Source organism: Mobula hypostoma, chromosome 11 (genome assembly GCF_963921235.1).
Source record: "Mobula hypostoma chromosome 11, sMobHyp1.1, whole genome shotgun sequence".
In the NCBI taxonomy this organism is placed as follows: domain Eukaryota; kingdom Metazoa; phylum Chordata; class Chondrichthyes; order Myliobatiformes; family Myliobatidae; genus Mobula; species Mobula hypostoma.
In genome coordinates, this window is record NC_086107.1 from 78,643,281 (window position 1) to 78,664,998 (window position 21,718).

At 46.2% G+C, this 21,718-nt stretch overlaps 1 protein-coding gene across 1 annotated transcript; it reads left to right on the forward strand.

The window, feature by feature from the left end:
* The first annotated feature begins 15,726 nt into the window (after positions 1-15,726).
* LOC134353482 (gastrula zinc finger protein XlCGF8.2DB-like) lies at positions 15,727-21,444 on the forward strand. Its single transcript, XM_063061486.1, has 2 exons — positions 15,727-15,780; positions 19,986-21,444. Exons 1-2 carry the CDS (start codon positions 15,727-15,729, stop codon positions 20,790-20,792), a joined length of 861 nt encoding a protein of 286 aa, XP_062917556.1. The 3' UTR covers positions 20,793-21,444.
* The last annotated feature ends 274 nt before the right edge of the window (positions 21,445-21,718 follow it).

Genomic DNA, 21,718 nt, shown 5'->3' on the forward strand with positions numbered 1-21,718 from the left:
GCACGTCCACCAATGCCACCCCTCATGAGCGACTCTTTTCTTTTCCCAGGAAGTCGACCACCGGGACCACCCTACCAACTTGGCTGATGTCCCCGGGGCCAGTGCTGCTCCGGAAACATGCGAGGAGCAATAAATACCCCCTGATGGTCGAGAGGATTCACTTACTGTGAACCCCCAGTATGCCTACGTGGTTTTATCTGATGGGTGAGAGGACATGGTCTCCATCCACAACCTGGTGCCCGCAGGAGCACTGGTGACTATTAACCCCGTTACCACCAATATATATACCCACGAGACACTGCGCACTCCAAGCCCTACACAGACACCACACGACACTCCCATACCGGGTGCGACGCACACGCACGAGGGATCACCGATGCCTAACGTGCTAGCATCTCATGTCAGGCCGGAGCCAGCACAACCACCGTCGCTGGTGCAATCACCACTGGTGCTAAGTAGATCACAGCGACGGACTCCACCACCTGACAGACTTGACCTGTAAATACACTTGTTTTTAAATATTGTCAGTCACTTCACCCCACGGGACTCACCTTTTTTTAAAAAAGGAGGGGTGAATGTGGTAAACCATGTATATAGGTCGCAACTGGGTTACCTGTCTGGACATGCCTGGACACGCCCCTCTGCTGACTGCTCCTGTGGCTCCTCCCACAGAGCCCAGAATAAAGGCGATTGTGTCACTGCTTCTCCCACAGTCCAGGGCAGACATACAGCATGAACGTGGATCCATTTTACTGTTAATAAAAGCCTTTTCAGTATTTACTCTACTTCCAGTCTTTTGGAGTAATTGATAGCGCATCGGGTGGCAACCTACAGAATTCGCAACCACCGACATTGGGTTGGGGTTCACTGTAAGGTGGGGGGGACATAAGAACATAAGAAATAGGAGGAGTAGGCCACCCGGCCCATCGAACCTGCCCCGCCATTCAATAAGATCATGACTGATCTGCCCATAAACTCAGCTCCATCTACCTGCCTTTTCCCCATAACCCTTAATTCCCTTCTATGTAAAAACCTATCTAACTGTTTCTTAAATATATTTAGTGAGGAAGCCTCAGCTGCTTCACTGGGCAGAGAATTCCACAGATTCACCACTCTCTGAGAAAAACAGTTTCTCCCCATCTCCGTCCTAAATCTTCTCCCCTGAATCTTGAGGCAATGAGGGGTCTGAGGTGATGATGTAAAGGACTGTAATAGCATGCTTTGTTTTAAGTTTTTGGTGTTTAATAAATGAATTGCTACTGGTTTTCTGAAACGGAAAACATCTCTGCTGTATTACTTGTGAAAACCTACATTGGTGACTCCAATGCTCTAGGATGATTCCAGAGTTATTGATCATGTCGGCCAATGTAGTCGTTATGAAACTGCCAGAACTTTGGGAGCAAAATGTCACTGCTTAGTGCTTAGTTTGTACAAGCCAAGGCCCAGTTTCACGCTGTGAGAAATCACTGCTGGTTAGTCCATGGCTATGAGATTGGTGAGTCTACTGGAACACCTGCCTAAATATGTGAAATACCGACTGCTGAAAACTAACATTTTACAATTTGCAGTATCAGAGTCTGAGCACGCCAGTCAGTTGCTCTGCCTGCTCAGCATTGCTAAGCCTTTGAAGCTAATGCTGTCCATCCTGGGAAATCACCCATTTTGTTTTTAAACAACTCTTCATGCAGCAAATGCCTGATCAAGTTCGCATAGCCCTCGCTAATGCACCCATGATGGATTACAGGAACCTTGCTAAAATGATAGTCTACACTCAGCCAGACAAAGATGCATAATTCCTCCTCATTTCCTTGCCACAATAAGCCCAGTCAGCAAAGCCTCCAACATAAGGACAAACAGCGCCAGACTTGTGAGCTTTCCACGCTCACTCTGGAGCAAACGCTAGAAAGTGCCAACTGCCTTGCAGCTTTGTCGGTGCCAGCGCATCAGGACATCAGAGCTCTCTGAACAGGGTGGGTTCCTGCTGGATCATTACAGACATCCTTTCAGGGCAATGCTTCCCGTGTGAGTGTGCTGCCAGCATCATCTCATGTTGATAAGGCTTATGGCAGCAGGATCCAAACCTACGGGACACAATGGGTGATGCTCTGCTTTAGTGGTTGATGTCATACATGGGACTTCATCCTGTCTAAGGTGGCTAAACTCTGCTCGGAGCAGATTTCTCAGGGACTATTAGTCGATCTTAAGAACTTAAGCCATTTACTCTGCTCCCCAAGTAAGTTCCCCACAACAACTCTGATAATCGCAAGTACCACCACACGTGAGTTTACTCGATTGCTCGGCAAATTTCCAAACCTCATCCAGCCCATAATCTCCACTAAAGATGCAAAACATTGGGTTGAGCACCACATTTTTACAGCAGGCCTGCTAGTCTAGGCTGGACCCAAAAAAAGCTGGCAACTTGGAAGTTGTACACTGGAAATTCTTGGCAGTTGAATAGCCTCTGTGCTTGCTGCCTATGTGGCGATTACCGATGCCTTAATGAGGCCACAACCCCTAATTGTTACCCGGTCCCGCACCTCCAGGACTTTTCAGCACGTTTAGCTGGAAAGTTAACTTTTTTAAAGTCGATTGAGTTAGAACTAGCTTGTGTGCTCAGAGGATATTCCCAAAACAGCTGTGTTAAGCTTGTTTGGCCTTTTTGAGTTTTTGTGCATGCTGTTTGGGCTGAAAAATGCAACACAGACTTTCCAACGGCTGATGGACTCAGTATTAAAACTCGACATACTTGGTGCCAGTGCATCCAAATACACATATTTCATCTCCGCACACTGTTCAACTGCTGAAACCAATGTGAGTTGATTATTAACCCTTCTAAATGCCAGTCTGAATTGTCAACAATTGACCTTCTCGGTCATCACATCTGTGTGTGTGTGTGTGTGTGTGTGTGTGTGTGTGTGTGTGTGTGTGTGTGTTTGTGTGTGAGAGACACCCCTCCCATCAAAAGGAGCCACTAGTACAGATTTCTCACCATCCCGCAATATTGAAAGGCTATTGGAGTTTTTAGGCATGGTGAATTTCTATCACCACTCATCCTGCGAGCTGCTAAACTTATGCTCCCCCTGTATAGTGCAATACAGGGAATACCCCTAATCACATGCGTGACTGATCAGCAGACATGACCAGGACATTTAATCATACCAAACAAGCTCTTTCCAACATGACCATACTGGCGCACCCCCCTCCGCAACACACTTATAGCCATTACTACTGAAGCTTTAGACTATGCTGTGGGTGCTGTGCACAAACACTTGTTCAGAGGCGTGTGGCAGCCGCTTGCCTTCTTCAGCTGGCAGCTCCATCCCCCCAAAACTCTATTTGACTGTCTTCATTTTGTTTTCTTCAAGAGGGTTGCCATTTTACAGCATTTGTTGACCACAAACCCCTTGTGCATGTGATGGCCAAAATATCAGACCTTTGGTCTGCACGGCAGCAACACCACCAGGCCTGCAACTGTTAAACACAAAAAAATGGAAAAATTATCCCATGGCTGACTGTCTCTCATGGCCAGCCATGAAGGTCACATGCACAACAGTTTACTATGCTGGCATGGCAGCCAACCAAGTTACTGACCCAGAGGTCCAGGCTTACTGAACAGCAGTCATGGGCCTGCAGTTGGCTGAGGTTAAGTTTGAGGAAGCAGGGGTTTCTCTCTTGTGCAATATCTCAACCGGTCACCCTCACCACATTGTGCCCGCTTAACTGGAGGCGGACAGTTTTTGACTCCATACGTGGCTGCTCATTTCCGGGCCGGAAGGTCTCACAGAAACTGGCTGCACTAAAGTTTGTGTGACACAGCCTTAGAAAGGATGTGTGGGATTGGACTGCAACCTATGGGAGTGCCAGCAGGCAAAAATTAACTATCACGTCCAGGCACAACTGGCACCTTTTGAGGTCACTGAGCAAAAGTTTGACCATGTCAATGTGGACCTTGTTGGTCCTCTTCTCCCACGCCCCCTCCCCCCGTGGTTTCACACACCTCCATACCATGGTAGGCATCCCACCTCTCCCAGAAGTTGTTCCGGGAGTCTCCTGCATATTGATAGTGGCGCCCTGATGCCCGGAAATTATACACAATATCCCAGAAATCGATTTTTTTTGAGAGTGAGAGGGAGCATCCTGATTGGTCTCTCTTCGTGCTAAGTAGACCTATCAGTTTTCTCTGTGGGTGGGCTTTACAGTCGACCTCAAAAATAATGACAGTGTTGCTGCCTGCACTGTGTGCAACAGTGACTTTTCTATTGCCCATGGTGGGTTAAAATGTAAAAAGTGAGTTTAACAGGTGTCATTCATTCATTAGCGTAGCTAACGTTATTTAAACTAGCTGGCTAGCTGCTAAAGAGCTACTCTATTGATGTCATACGTGATGAGGCCAGACTCCCTGTACACTTGCTTAAAGTCGTAATAGAATAAACTTGATAATATAAGTACATATTTTAACGTCACATTTTCTGCATATACCCAACTTGGTTTACAGATTAGACAAAATCACTAAACAAAGTATTACATACACCCTTGGAGGTCGATGGGGGCGGGGTGGTGTGATATGGGGTTGTGGGGGGCAGGGGTGCTACCTCCCTGAAAAGAGTTTTTGCAGGGTGGGATGTCTGCCATGGTGGACTATAAAACCAGGTGGTCAGAACATCTGGTATCAACAACAGCCACAGACGTGGCTTGGGCAATCAGTACCTGGATTACTTGGTTTAGCACCCCATCTGATATTTCCTCCGACTGTGGACCCAATTCATATGGGACCACTGGGCTGCCATGGCCCCAGAACCTCGGTGTTAGGCCACATCACACCACGGCGTATCAACCGCAGTCCAATAGCCTATGCGAGTGGTTTCACTGCTCCTTGAAGACTGCTCTGAGAGCTTCCCTGATGGATGAGTGTTGGCATGATCAGCACCCATGAGTTCTGCTGGGGCTCAGAACAGCTCCAAAAGAAGATCTGCAGTCGTCTGCAGCTGAACCAGTCTACAGGCAGCTGTTATGAGTGCCAGGTGATTTTATTCCTGACATCACGCAGCCTCCCAACCTCGTTCCACCCTCCTCAGTAAATTCAATTCCTTTGCACCTAATCCTACCTCCCATCATGGCGTACAGCACTCTTGGGTTCCTGTTGATCTACATTCCACCTCGTTTGTTTTTGTCTGCCATGATGCACACCTGCTGTTCCTCCACCCTGGAACATAGGATCGGAGACACATCCAAACTCCGGATAGGCTTGCAATGCTGGTTTGTGGGGGTGGGGTGGAGGGGCTATGTAGGATAATGTAATTGGTGGAAGCACTTTAAGAGGCAGGTCTGATGTGATGAGGTCATCACATAAAGATTTTTTAACGTGCTTTGTTTTCACTTTTTGGTGTTCAATAAATGAGTTGCTACTGCTATTCTGAAACACAAAACACCTCCACCTTTTTATTTCTGAAAACATGCATACCTGCCTCTTAGTTGTCTACATAGAACAGACTATGTTCAAAGTCTTTCCTGGTCATTGTCCACAACTCCTCCTACACTACATTGACGACTGCATTGGTGCTGCCCATGCTGAGCTCGTTAATTTCATGAATTTTGCCTCCAACTTCCACTCTGCCCTTAAATTCACTTGGGCCATCTCTGACACCTCCCTCCACTTTCTTGATCTATCTGCCTCTATCTCTGGGGACAAACTGTCAACTGATTTCTTTTATAAACCTACTGATTCCCATAGTTATCTCAAATATACTTCTTCCCACCCTATCTCCTGTAAAAATGCTATTCCCTTCTCTCAGTTTCTTTGCCTCCAACACAATTGTTCTCAGGATGCGACTTTCAATTCCATGACATCAGAGATGTCCCACACATCTGCTCTCAACTCATCATCCTAATGTCATAATAGTGATAGAGTGCCTCTTGCCCTACCACCCTATCAGCTTCTACATCCAACACATTATCCTCCGCAACTTCTGCTGCCTACCACTAAACATATCTTTACTTCCCCCCCCATGTCCACTTTCTGCAGGCACTGCTGCCTCCATGATTCCATTGTCCATTCGTCCCTCCCCACTAATCTCCTCCTGGCACATATCTATGTAAGTGACTGAAGTGCTACACCTGCCCATAGTCCTCCTCCCTCATCTCCATTCAGAGCCCCAAACAGTCCTTCCAGGTGAGGCAACAGTTCACCTGTGAATCTTCAGGGGTCGTCTATTGTATCCCAATGTGGCCTTCTCTACTTTGGTAGACTCATCATAAATTCAGGAACCGTTTCGTGAAGCACCTCTGCACCATCCTGCCAAAGGCAGGACATCCCAGTGCCCAAACACTTTGATTCCGATTTCAGTCACATTCCAATGTGTTGATCCATGGCCTCCTCTCATGCCAAGGTGAGGATCAGGGTGGAGGATCATCACCTTAAATTCCATCTTGGTGACCCCCCCCACCCCGGTCTTATACTTCATCTCATCTGCCTATTAATTTCTCCTGGGTCCCTCCTCCTTCCCTCACTCCTATTGTCCAGTCTCCTTTCCTATCAGATTCTTTCCCACCAACTTGCTTCACCTATCACCTTCCAGCTAGCCTCTTTCCCCACTTCCCACCTTGTAATTCAGGTATCTCGTCCCTTCCCTCTCAGTCCTGAAGAACAGTTGGCCCAAAACATCGACTGTTTACTCTTTTCCATAGGTGCTGCCTGACTTGCTGAGTTTCTCCAGCATTTTGTGTGTTGCTTTGGATTTCCAGCATCTGCAGATTTTCTCTTGTTTGTGATAAAACACATGAGATTCTGCAGATGCTGGAAATAAATTGTAGAGCAAGCTGGAGTGATACAGGAACTCAGCAGGTCAGGCAGCATCTAAGCAGAGGAATAAATAGTCTAGGCACGGTGAAGTGTCTCAGCACAAAACATGAACTTTTTATTCCTCTCCATAGATGCTGCCTGACCCACGAAATTCCTCCCAACATTTTTCAAACATGAACCTCCGGTTTTCAGTCATTCAGTTTCCAAATGTTACTTATCTTTCATCTGTAGCCTCATCCTCCAGGTCTGATTCCCTCCTCCTACTCCCCGTAAACTGTACCCTCCACCATGTCTGGAGCCCCAAAGCTCGAGAGGCTGCCCCTCTTTTCTTCCTGCCCCTGCTCTAGAAACATAGAAAGCCTACAGCACAATACAGGCTCTTCGGCCCACAATGCTGTGCCAAACATGTCCTTACTTTAGAATTTACCTAGGGTTACCCATAGCCCTCTATTTTTCTTCGCACCATGTACCTATCCAGGAGCCTCTTAAAAGACCCTATCCGCCTCCACCACAGTTGCTGGCAGCCCATTCCAGACTCACCACTCTCTGGGTAAAAACTTACTCCGACATCCCCTCTGTACCTACTTCTAAGCACCTTAAAAAACTGCCCTCTCGTGTTAGCCATTTCAGCCCTGGGAAGAAGTCTCTGACTATCCACCTGATCAATGCCTCTCATCATCTTATACACCTCTACCAGGTTGCCTCTCATCCACCGTCGCTCCAAGGAGAAAAGGCTAAGTTCACTCAATCTGTTCTCGTAAGGCATGCTCCCCAATCCAAGCAACATCCTTGTAAATCCCCTCTGCACCCTTTCTATAGATTTCATATCCTTCCTGTAGTGAGGTAACCTGTCATAAGGGAGTGTTGGGAGTGGACCCAAATGCAAGACACAGACACTGAAGTACTAAGAACAGGACAAGGTTTATCAAGAAAGCAAGGGGAGTCAGGAAGAAACAACACTGGACATGGACACAGGTCCTGGACAAGACAAGGACACCAGGCCTGGGCTAGGGCTAAGACTAGGAAAGCGAGACCAGGACAAGGAACTTGGAACCAGGAGCCTGGGCTAAGACTCCGAGCCAGAGACTTGACATGGACCCGGAACCTAGGTCTTGACTCGGGCTCAGACCCCGGATTTAGGCAAGGACCAGACGTGGCTACAGGACTGGACGTGGCTAGGCTACAGGATGAAGAACCTCCAGGGCAGGATGAGGCACTTGGACTAGGTTTGGCTCAGCTCTTGGACTCAGCTTGGTTAGGCTCTTGGGTATGGGGCCGGGACCCCTCCTTAGAGCGCAGGGCCAGGATGACTGCCAGCGTAAACTGCCGAGGATTCAGATGGGGATGATCCAGCACAGGACTAGCACCGAGCTGGGCGAGGCACCAGAACTGGATTAGGACACAAAGCTCAGACTTGGACAGGGCTGGAACACAGTGCCTGGACTTGGTCTTGAGCACAGGAACATACAGCCGGGACCCCTCCTTGGGAACAGGGACATAGGGCCGGGACTCGTACACGGAACACAGACACTAAACACGGAGACACAGAGAGACAGTTCCAAACTCAGCGATAGATAGTTCCTTATCTTGGCGTGGCAAGGCTCCAGTCTCACTCCACCGGTTGAACTAGACAGTGATACAGGTGAGGACATAGGTGAGATTTCAGGCGAAGGTAACAGACAAACGTTAGTGCCAGAGTAACTGTTGAGATAAACTGTCAATGATTCAAATGGGGAGGGGAAGAGAACAGTCCAGCTGGGAATCCTTGGTCTGCAGAGGTATTTATATGCCAGCCCAAAACAAGAATCAGGTGCCTCAATTAAGGCACCCAATGGAACAAGGGAAAACAGGAAAACCTGGAATAAGGATCGATGAACCGGACCGTGAACCAGAATGCGGATTTCACGGACCGGACCATGGCATGACCGGAACTAAGCACAGCACTCCGAATGGGTTCTGACCAGGGTCCTCTAAAGCTGTAACATTACCTCTCAGCTCTTGAAATCAATCCCTCGGTTGATAAAGGCCAATGCACCGTATGCCTTCTTAACCTGCACAGCAGCTTTGAGTGTCCGGGGACCCCAAGATCCCTCTGATCCACCCTACTGCCAAGAGTCTTACCATTAATACTATATTCTGCCATCATATTTGACCTACTAAAATGAACCACCTCACACTTATCTGGGTTGAACACCATCTGCCACTTCTCAGGCCAGTTTTGCATCCTATCGACATCCTGCTGTAACCTCTGACAGCCCTCCACACTATCCAATACACCCCCAACCACCTACAACCACTCTTGGTCTCCTGTGAGCAAGCCAATTCTGGATCCACAAAGCAAGGTCCCCTTGGATCCCATGTCTCCTTACTTTCTCAATAAGCCTTGCATGAGGTACCTTATCAAATATACCTGCTGCTCTACCTTCTATCGAAGGTATACCCACCATTCTGCTGTCATACTTTAGAGGAGAGCATTGTATTGCAACAACCAAGCTGTGTGAGGACATGCCCTCGGAAATTAGTGAAAATGTCCCAAAATGTTGATTAGGCCTGGGTAGAAAGATTTTAACTATCCATGACATTCGTCCTTGGCCCAGAGCCCTTAGGAATAAGGAATATTTGGGACAAAACCCCAGTGAACTCATCTTCTACAGTTTGCAGAAAGTCACTGAGGAAATTCAAAGTAAACCTCTTCACCCACAGACTGATGACCATTTGCAACCAGACATTATAGGGCGATTGAGAGGTGAACAGCAGGGATGGATTTAAAGCACTGATGTGGAATAGGAACATGAGTAGCTACCAGCTGGACTGAGTGGCCTCTCTACTGTACATTGGCCATGTGAAAGAGACAGGAAGCACCTGAGACACAGGATTTGAAATAGAACTGATATATTGTCACAGATCCACTATATTAGACACCAGTCTATTTGAAGACTAACATCAGCAGAAGAAACCCCTCCAATGCTCAGTGACCAAGGTTCACCCCTGGCTGTGATGAGCCGCCACAATATCTGCTGAATCTGATATTACTAGTCCCATGTGAACTTCCAACTGGATTCAGTCCCATGATGGTTAAAATTTAACAGAGAGCTTATTTTGAACTTCCTGGTGTGAAGTTGGGATGATTGAGTAAATTTACTTGCTGACCCAGGACAGAAGTGTGACTTTCTACATATGAACTGTGGAGCCTCACAAAATGGATTAACTGATTGAATCTCTTCCCACACCCAGAGCAGGTGTGAAGCTATACTAATAGAAAGAGAAAACTGAGCCAAGTATAGCTGCTCACCTGAGTGAACTGACTGGTGTTTCAATAGCTCATGTAACTGAATGAATCCTATCCCACACACGGAGCAGATGAATGGCATCTCCCCAGTATGAACTTGCTGGTGTATCTTCAGGTGCAGTGGCCAGGTGAATCCCTTCCAAAATGAGAAGCAATCAACTCTATGACCATTGATCAGGTCAGATCATGTTACAACTGGTGTGGTGTTTTCTCAGCCATATCCCCCTTCACATTCAAGTGCTGTTGAGCTGACAGACACAGCAGAACTGACGTGCATTATGTCTTAGATTCCCAAACAGAAATTATCTGCCTTTTCTACCCTGCATTGAGCTTGAAAAAAAGGTCAATGGGTGAAAGACAAAATTTCAGCTAAGATAATTTTAGTCTTTATGGTGACCTCTGACATCACACTGTTACAGCAAGACTGAACACACTTTGGAGGAACAACATCTTAGTGCCAACTGGACACAGTTCAGGCATCCAGACACAACATAAAATTATCTGTCTTCCTCTCTGTATCAGAATGGGTCATTTCTGCTCTTCATCAAGCTGTGACTGGCCCAGTTTGTCTCTTTGCGTTAGTATAGCTTCACATTCTGGGCATGTCCCACAGACCTACTAAGAGCCCACAGTATGTACACGGCTGCTTCTGGAGACTTCCTGATTATTGTGACCATCCTGGCATTTGAACCTCAAGAGTAGGCAATTAGGCTTTCTCGTTGCAGATTGACACTGTGTGCCACTCTTGTGGTGTGAGTACAACTGATCACTTGTTACCTTATAAATTATGTACCCTGACACGATAATGAAGGAAAACATTGTCTCAGTCAGAACTGCAGGACATTGAACCAAGGTAATTTCCTAAATGAGCAAAGGATGAAGGGGCTCGGCCCGAAATGTCAACTGTTTACTCTTTTCCTTAGGTGCTGCCTGGCTGCTGAGTTCCTCCAGCATTTTGTGTGCGTTGCTTGGATTTTCAGCATCTTCAGAATTTCTCGTGTTTTTCAAAGTAACACAATGATTATGTCGACTGTCCTTTCTCTCCATAGACGCTGCCTGACGCACCGAGTTCCTGCAGTGTTTTGTGTGTGGCTGGAATATGTGGGTTGATTTCAGAGTGAAAGGAGGTAACTTTTGGAGTCTGTTGAGCATCCTGACATATTGCATCTCCTCATTGGCGTAAGAGACTCAGACAGATGGCAATTGCTCCAAAATAAGGGGTCACTCATTTCAAATGGAGACATGTAGAACTTTCTGGAATTCTATTTCTGAGTGTATGATCTCTGGGATTCTCTGCCCCCGATGTGTTGGGAGGCCAGGTCAGTGGGTATACCTGAGATGGAAATAGATACATATTTAAGTCAGCAAGGAACTGAAGGATGGAGAAAACGGGCACAGGAGGTGGGTTAAGTGGAGATCTTCTATGATCATGTTGAATAACCACAAGACCATAAGAACGAGGAGCAGACTGAGGCCATTTGGCCCATTGAGTCTGCTCTGCCAGTCCATCATGGCTGATTTATTATCTCTTTCACTCTCCTACCTACTCCCCATACCTTTCACACCCTAAGTACCATGAACTTATAAAACTACACTTTAAATCTATTCAATGACTTGACCTCCACAGCCATCTGCGGCAATGAATTCCACAGATTCACGTGCAAATCTCCAGCAAAGTCGGGAATCAAAAAGTCAAGCACAGTATGACTAATGTTCTAAGCTGCGTATACAGTATTTCGATTGAAGTAAGGAAATGCGGATGAGCTCAGAGTATGAATCAACACATGGAATTATGGCATTGTAGTAGTAATTGCAGTTCAGGCAGGACTGGCAGCTCAATGTTCTGAGGTTCTGTTATTTTAGACACGACAGAGCAGGAGGAATTAAAGGAGGAGGGGTGGTGTTACTTGTCAGGGAAAGTGTCATGGTAGTGCTTCGTCAGGGCAAACTGGAGAACTCATCAACTGAGGCTTTATAGGTGAAATTGAGAAATAAGAAAGGTATGACCATGTTAATAGGTCCATAACAGACCACCCCACATGTGGGCGAGCCTTCAGGGCCCGGATTGGCCTCATCAGTCACCTCCAGACCCACAGCCACCAATCTCCCATTTGACTTTGAAGCCATGGTCAGCTTCGACTACGAAGGACGAACAACAACAACAACAACAGACCACCCAATGACAAGCGAAATTCTGGACGATTGGAGGATAGCTAATATTCTGCTGTTTAAAGAAGATTCTAACTATAAACCGAGAAGTTATAGGCTGATGAGCAGATCGTATTGTTTATTGAGGAACTTTCAGGAAAGTTGATGAAGTTAATGATGTTTGTGGGAGAAGCCAGAGAGTGGTAGCAGATGATTGTCTCTCTGACTAAAGGCATGCGACTAGTGGTGTGCTGCATGGATCAGTGCTGGGTACTTTGCTGTCTGTCATCTATATCAATGACCTGGATAATCATGTGCTTAATTGGATCAGTAAATTGGCAGATGATGTGAAAATAGGGAGTGTAATGGACAGTGAGGAAGACTATCACAGAATTTACACTGGAATCTGGACCAGCTGGAATAACGGGCCGAAAAAATTGCAAATGAAATTTAATGCAGACAAGTGCGATGCATTGCGCTGCAGTAGGGATCAGCCAATGTAGGTCTGATTTATACTTCTGCGTACGGGCTATGCCGTAGCGTACGCCATTACACAGCGAACGGTAGGGCACTGTGAAGTGGGATAGAACAGAGGGATAGGAAAATACAGGTCCATAATGCATTCACAGTGGGATCAGATATAGAAAGAGTGTTTGCGGAAGAATTTGTGCGTTAAAATAGCTTCTGAGTTTTCTGCATGAAAACATTGGCTGCTTTTGAGATGTGACGTGGAACCGATACTTACCGACACACTGCCAAATCATTGCGTTTCACAGCGGCGTCCCACCGATCAAATGCGCTTGCGTAATAGGTCCAGAAAATCGCGCATGCGCTCAGTGGGCATCAGGTTCTGGGGAATCGGCTGCGGTTAAGAGCAGGGCTCGGGACTCTACACCGTCCTCGAACAGAATCAGCTTTAATCTCACCGGTATATGTCATGAAATTTGTTTTTTCTGCGGCAACAGTACAATGCAATGCAGTGCTGAACATGTCCTTACTTTAGAAATTACCTACGGTTACCCATAGCCCTCCAAAGAGATGCCAAGTAATTGAGCAAAAATTAGTGGCAAGTTACAGGAATCGACAGCTTTTAAAAACCAACAGAAGGCAACTAAAATGTCATTAAGAAGGAAAAGATGGAACATGAAGGCATGCGAGCCTGTAATATTAAAGAGTGTACTAAAAGTGTCAGATATAAAGTGTAGAACAGAGAAGAGAGTGGATATCCAACTGTTGGAAAATGATGCTAGAGAGGGAGCAATAGGAAACAAGAAAATGGCCGGTGAACTGAATTAGTATTTTTCATCAGTCTTCACTGTGGAAGACACTAGCAGTATGCCAGAAGTTCGAGAGTGTTGGGGCAGAAGTGTGTGAAGATGTTATTACTAGAGAGAAGGTCTGAAGGTAGATAAATCTGCACTGAATGGTGTACGCCACCAGGCTTCTGACAGAGGTGGCTGAAGAAATTGTGGGGGCATTAGAAATTATCTTTCAGGAATAATTGATTCTGGTATGGATCTGGAATAAAGGAAAATTGCAAATGTCGCTCCACTCTTCAAAAAAGGAGAGAGGCAGAAGAAGGAAATTATAGGCTAGTTAGTCTGACCTCAGTGGTTTGGGAAAATGTTGGAGTAGATTAATAAGGATGTGGTTTTGGGGTGCTTGGAGGCACACGATAAAATAGGCCATAGTCAGCATGGGAAAACCTTGCCTGACAAATCTCTTGGAGTTCTTTGAAGAAATAACAAGCAGGCTAGACAAAGGAGAATCAGTGGATGCTATGTACTTGGATTTTCTGAAATGCTTCGACAACATTCCACACATGAGGCTGCTTAACAAGTTTAGAGTCCATGGTATTACAGGAAAGATATCAGCATGGATAAAGCAGTGGATTGGCAGGAGGCAAAGAGTGGGAATAAAGGGAACCTTTTCTGGTTGGTGTTCCACAGAGGTCTGTGTTGGGACCACTTCTTTTTACATGGTATGGCAATGACTTGGATGATGGAATTGATAACTTTGTAACCAAGTCACTAGGTAGAGAGGGAGATCGTTTTGAGGAAGTAGAGAGACTACAGAAGACTGACAGATTAGGAGAATGGGCAAAGAAGTGGCAGATGGAAAACAGTGTTGGGAAGTGTATGGTCATGCACTTTGGTAGAAGAAATAAAATGATAGTCTATTTTCTAAATGGAGGGAAATTTCAAAAATCTGAGGTACAAAGGGACATGGGAGCCCTCATGCAGGATCCTCTAAAGGTTAATTTGCAGGTTGAATCTGTGGTGAGGATGGCAAATGCAATGTTAGCATTTATTTCAGGAGAATTTGACTATAAAAGCAAGGATGTAATATTGTGTCTTTTTAAAGCACTGGTAAGGTCTCACTTGGAGGGTGGTGAACAGATTTGGGCCACTGATTTAAGAAGGATGTGCTGACATTGGATAGGGTTCAAGGAGGTTCACAAAAAATTATTCCAGGATTGAAAGGCTTGACAACGAAGAGCCTTTAATTGTTCAGTGCCTGTGCTCACTAGAATTCAGAAGAATGATGGCTAACCTCATTGAAATCTATCAAATGTTGAAAAGCCTCGATAGAGTAGATGTACAGAGAATATTTCCTATGGTAGGAGAGTCTTAAGACTAGAGGACACACTTAGCATAGGAGGGCGTCCTTTTAGAATGGAGATGGGAGGAATTTCTTGAGCTAGAGAGTAGTGAATCTGTGGAATTCATTGCCACAGGCGGCTGTGGAGGCCAAGTCTTTATATTTAAGGCAGAGATTGATAGATTCTTGATTAGTAAGGGCATGAAGGGGCAAAAGATTGGGGCTGAGAGGGAGAATGGATCAACCACAGTGGAGTGCTGGAGCAGACACGATGGGTGAAATGGCCTAATTCTCCTCCATATCTTTAGGTCTATATAAATATTTAAATTAAATAAGCAGTACAAAAAAGTAGTGAGGTATTCATGGGTTCAATGTCCTTACCTTTACCCTTCCTGAAGTCCACAATTAGGTCTTTGGTCATACTGACATTGAGTGCAAGGTTTTTGCTGCAAGACCACTCAACTAGCTGGTATATCTTGCTCCTTCTTGTCACTATCTTAAATTCTGCCAACAATATTTGAGTCAGCAGCATACTTATAGATGGCATTTGAGCTGTGCCTAGCCACACAGTCATGGGTGTTAAGAGAGTGGAGCATAGGACCTTGAGGTGCATCAGTGTTGATTGTCAGGGAGGTAGAATAATTTCTGATCTGCACAGATTGTGGTCTTCTGGTGAGGAAGTTGCGAAGCCAGTTGCAGATGGAAGTACAAAGGCCCATTTTTGGAGCTTTTTGATCAGAGCATTAGGAATGATTGTGTTAAATGTTGAGCTGGCAACTTGCAGTTTGTCCAGCTCTTTGTTGAGACAGGAGTTGATTCAATCTATAACCTATCTCTAAAGCACTTCATCACCGTAGATGTGAGTGTTACTGGACAATGGTCGTTAAGGATGCTTACTCTGCTCTTCCTGGGCACTGTTATGATTGCTGTCCTTTTGAAGCAGGTTGGAACCTCTGACTGTAGCAATGAGAAATGAAAATTTTCTTGAATCCCTTCCCACCATCATTTGTTGGCACAGGTTTTCAGAGCCCTACCAGATACTCCATCAGAGCCTGTCACGTTGTGAGGGTTCACCCACTTGAAAGATAGTCTGATGATAGCCTCCATAGTGTTTTCTGGGTATAGAGGCAGCCATGTATGATAATTCTAGCATTTTCCCGAGCAGTCCATAGGATGTATTTGGAAGTGCAGGCACAGGAAATGGGAACAGATGGATCTGTCAGACTCTGCCGAGCTCCTGCCATCTAAATCCAAGGATTAGAAACTTGGAACAAAAATATGCTTCCGAGTTAATCTTGGACGTAGAGACCGCCTTTCAGTCAATGAAGATGTCAGTTAGTGCTGGATGGGGAAAAAAGACTTAAAGTCTTAGTACTTGAGAAAATCACCTTTGATTTATGTCTTTCTCTGATCTTTCTACCCGTGAGAACATGTTTTGTATCATTGTCCCTGGGTACATGATGATATCAAACACCTTTCTCCTGGGTAACAAGTGACCTGCAGCTTTCACATCACAAAGGTGCCACAATCCAATGGGAAAGACAACTGCCCTCCCCTTCATATTCATTGTCATTACCGTTGATAAATTCACCACCATCAGTCACTTGGTGGGGGGGGGGGCGGGAGGGAAGTGGGTCAGAGTAATTAGAAAATCTCCAGGATCAGCCATGTAATATCATGTGCTCTTTGTAGTGCTGTGGGACATGACCAGAACTTAAAATAATACTGACGGAGAGAGACAAACTGAGCCACGTCACAGATTGAAGATGGGCGGAAATGGGCCATTCTGATATAGACAGAAATAGAGAACTTGATGGTCAGTCTAGATCCCTGATCTGTACCCAGTTAGAAGATCAGTAATTGTTCCTCCTACTTGGGTTGAACTTCACTGTTAACAAGTGATGTCAGACATCACTATAGAGACTAAAATGATCTCATCTGAAATGCTGTCCTTCACCCATTGATGTCTTTTGTAAATCTTTTTACAGGTTGGAAATGACAAAGAATCTGTGTACAGGAATCTCACACACAACAAAATGTCAGTTCTAAGGTCACAAACATGAGGAAATCTGCAGATGCTGGAAATTCAAGCAACACACACAAAAAAATGATGGTGAACGCAGCAGGCCAGGCAGCATCTATAGGAAGAAGTACAATCGACGTTTTGGGCCAAGACCCTTCGTCAGGACTAACTGAAAGAAGAGATAGTAAGAGATTTGAAAGTGGGAGGGGGAGGGAGAGATCTGAAATGATAGAACACAGGAGGGGGACGGATGGAGCTAAGAGCTGGAAAGTTGATTGGTACAGGGGATACCAGTCTGGAGAAGGGAGGCGATCATGGGACAGGAGGCCTCGGGAGAAAGGAAGTCGGGGGGGGGGAAGGAGTATAGTGACAGGGACAGAGGGAGAAAGAAGAGGGGGGGAAGGGGGGAATAAATAAATAAATAAGGGATGGGGTATGAAGGGGAGGTGGGGCATTAATGGAAGTTAGAGAAGTCAATGTTCATGCCATCAGTTTGGAGGCTACCTAGACAGAATGTTCTTCCAACCTGAGTGTGGCTTCATCTTGACAGTAGAGGAGGCTGTGGATAGACATATCAGAATGTGAATGGGATGTGGAATTAAAATGTGTGGCCACTGGGAGATCCTGCTTTCTCTGGCGGACAGAGCGTAGGTGTTCAGCAAAGCCGTCTCCCAGTCCGCGTCGGGTCTCGCCAATATATAGAAGGCCACATCAGGAGCACCGGACGCAGTATATCACCCCAGCTGACTCACAGGTGAAGTGTCGCCTCACCTGGAAGGAGTGTCTGGGGCCCTGAATGGTGGTGAGGGAGGAAGTGTAAGGGCATGTGTAGCACTTTAGATTATGAGGACTCTTTTATTGTCATTTAGTAATGCATGCATTATCCTTGTTCCGCTTACAAGGATAAGTGCCTGGAGGGAAATCGGTGGGAAAGGATGGGGGGGAAGAATGGATTAGGGAGCGATCCCTGCGGAAAGCAGAAAGGGGAGGAAAGAAAGATGTGCTTAGTGGTGGGATCCCGTTGGAGGTGGCAGAAGTTACGGAGAATTATATGTTGGACCCGGAGGCTGGTGGGGTGGTAGGTGAGGACAAGGGGAACCCTATTCCTAGTGCACTGGCAGGAGGATGGGGTGAGAGCAGATGTGTGTGAAATGAGAGAGATGCGTTTGAGAGCAGAGTTGATGGTGGAGGAAGGAAAGCCCCTTTCTCTAAAAGAGGACATCTCCTTCATCCTGGAATGAAAAGCCTCATCCTGAGAACAGATGCGGCAGAGATGGAGGAATTGCGAGAAGGGGATGGCATTTTTGCAAGAGACAGGATGGGAAGACGAATAGTCCAGGTAGCTGTGAGAGTCCGTAGGCTTATAGTAGACATCAATAAATAAGCTGTCTCCAGAGATAGAGACAGAAAGATCAAGAAAGGGGAGGGAGGTGTCGGAAATGGACCAGGTAAACTTGAGGGCAGAGTGAAAGTTGGAGGCAAAGTTAATGAAGTCAATGAGCTCAGCATGCGTGCAGGAAGCAGCACCAATGCAGTCATCGATGTAGCGAAGGAAAGGTGGGGGACAGATACCAGTGTAGGCTTGGAACATGGATTGTTCCACAAAGCCAACAAAAAGGCAGGCATAGCTGGGACCCATACAGGTGCCCTTGGCTACACCTTTAGTTTGGAGGAAGTGGGAGGAGCCAAAGGAGAAATTATTAAGAGTAAGGACTAATTCCACTAGACGGAGGAGAGTGGTGGTAGAGGGGAACTGGTTAGGTCTGGAATCCAAAAAGATGCGGAGAGCCTTGAGACCTTCCTGGTGGGGGATGGAGGTATATAGGGACTGGACATCCATGGTGAAAATAAAGCGGTGGGGGCCAGGGAACTTAAAATCATTGAAAAAATTCAGAGTGTGAGATGTGTCATGTACATAGGTGGGAAGGGATTGAACAAGGGGGGATAAAACAGTGTCGAGGTATGCAGAAATGAGTTTGGTGGGGCAGGAGCAAGCTGAGACAATGGGTCTACCTGGACAGGCAGGTTTGTGGATCTTGGGTAGGAAGTACAAATGGGAAGTGCAGGGTGTGGGAACTATAATGTTGGTAGCAGTGGATGGGAGATCCCCTGAGCTGATAAAGTTGGTGATGGTGTGGGAGACAATGGCCTGGTGCTCCTTAGTGGAGTCATGACCGAGGGGTAAATAAGAGGAGGTATGCATGAGTTGTTGCTGTGCCTCAGCAAGGTAGAGGGCAGTACGCCAGACTACAACAGCACCCGCCCTTATCGGCGGGTTTTATAGTTAGGTTACGATTAGTGCGGAGGGAATGGCGAGCAGAACGTTCGGAAGGAGTGAGGTTGGAATGGGAACAAGCTGTGGTGAAGTCGAGACGGTTGATGTCCTGCTGGCATTTATTTATTTATTTTTCTTTTCCCCTTTTTTCTCTCTCTGTCCCTCTCACTATACTCCTTCCCCCACCTCACTTCCTTTCTCCTGAGGCCTCCCGTCCCATGATCCTCTCCCTTCTCCAGCCTGGTATCCCTTTTGCCAATCAATTTCTAGCTCTTAGCTCCATCCCTCCCCCTCCTGTCTTCTCCTATCATTTCGGATCTCCCCCTCCCCCTCCCACTTTCAAATCTATTACTATCTCTCAGTTAGTCCTGGCGAAGGGTCTCGGCCCAAAACGTCAACTGTACCTCTTCCTATAGATGCTGCCTGGTCTGCTGCGTTCACCAGCATTTTTTGTGAGTTCTAAGGTCTGTCAGGTATTTTAGGAGTGACCACATATTTTCTTTGTAACACCAATATATCTGTTGTTGATCCTAGGAGACGAAGAAGTATCTCAATCCAGCTGAAAAACGTTTTTTGTGTCTGAAATGAAATTTTCTGTTTTAACTCAGTGAATCCACTGGAACCGGGGTAGGAAGGGATTCACTCACTCAGCTAATCCGCAGAGACACCAGTGAGTTGACGAAGGAGAGAAGGCTGTTCAATTGTTCAATGTGTGAGAAGAGATTCACTCAGTAATCTTATCTGCTGACACATGAGCGAGTTCAAACTGGGGAGAGGCCGTTCATCTGTTCAGGCTGTAGGAACTGATTCACTCTGTCATCCCATCTATAGACACACCAGTGAGTAACAGAAGAGAGAGGCTGTTCACCAGCTCAGACTGTCCGACTCACTGTCATCCTTACTACGGACACATAAGTTGATTCACACTGGGGAGATAATATTCACCTGCACAGACTGTGGGAAGGGATTCAATCGATCATCTCAATTAAAGTTACATCAGCAAGTTCACACTGGAGAGAAGCTATTCACCTGTTCACACTGTGGGAAGGGATTCACTCAATCATCTCACTTGGAGCAACATCTCCGAGTTCACACTGGAGAGAGGCCGTTCACCTGCTCTGAATGCGGGTTGGGATTCACTCGATCTGCTGACCTGAAGCAACATCTGCGAGTTCACACTGGGGAGAGGCCATTCACCTGCTCTGAATGTGGGAAGGGATTCACTCAGTCATCTCACTTGAAGCAACATCTGCGAGTTCACACTGGAGAGAGGTCGTTCACCTGCTCTGAATGCGGGACGGGATTCACTCGATCTACTGACCTGAAGCAATATCTACGAGTTCACACTGAGGAGAGGCCGTTCACCTGCTCTGAATGTGGGAAGGGATTCACTCACATATCGAACTTTGTGGCACACCAGCGGGTTCACACTGGGGAAAAGCTATTCACCTGCTCAGACTGTGGGAAGGGATTCACTCAGTTATCTAATTTACGGACACACCTGCGAGTTCACACTGGAGAGAGGCCATTCACCTGCTCAGACTGTGGGAAGGGATTCAGTCGATCATCTTACTTGAAAGAACACCTGCGAATTCACACTGGGGAGAGGCCATTCACCTGCTCTGATTGTGGGAAGGGATTCAGTCAATCATCTTAACCTGAAGGAACATCTGCGAGTTCACACTGGAGAGAGGCCATTCACCTGCTTAGATTGTGGGAAGGGATTCACCCATTTATGTAACTTACGGGCACACCAGCGAGTTCACACTGGGGAGAGACCGTTCACCTGCTCAAATTGTGGGAAGGGATTCAGTCGATCATCTGACTTGAAGCAACACCAGCGAGTTCACACTGGAGAGAGGCTGTTCACCTGCACAGACTGTGGAAAAGGATTCACGCGATCATCTGACCTGAAACAACACCTACGAGTTCACACTGGAGAGAAGCCGTTCACTTGTTCTGAATGTGGAAAAGGATTTTCTCAGTCATGCAACTTTGTGGCACACTATCAAGTTCACACTGGGGAGAGACAGTTCACCTGCTCTGAATGTGGGAAGGGATTCAATCATTCATCCAACCTTCGGAAGCACTATGGTGTTCACACTGGGGAAAAGTTTTAAATAATATTCGTGCTGAATATTTAAACATCACAGTGACCGAATCCAGAGGAAAAGGTGACTGTTGGTGTTGAACTCTGCAATTATTGCGGCTGCTCACCACACCCAGTTCTGCACCCTGGTCGCTGGGACTGGGAGAAGTTTCTTCTGCTGATGCTCACATTTAATCGGACTGGAGTTTAATATTTTGGATCTGTGACAAATAAAGTAATTCTTTTTTAAACTCTGTTTCAGGTACTTAGTGAATCTACAACATTAGGGAGTCAACTCGGCCAGTATTTCTGTTGCATGACAGTCCTTTTAAATCCTTCCCTGCTGTTCACCTTTGGGTTCCAAACAGTCACCACTCTGTGAATGAAGAGGTTTCCCTTGAATTTCCTGCATGACTTTTTGCAGACTCAGGTTGATTGCAATTACGTCTGATGTGTTTGTTCCTCAAGTCTGGTCAGAGGAAGAATAAAATTAT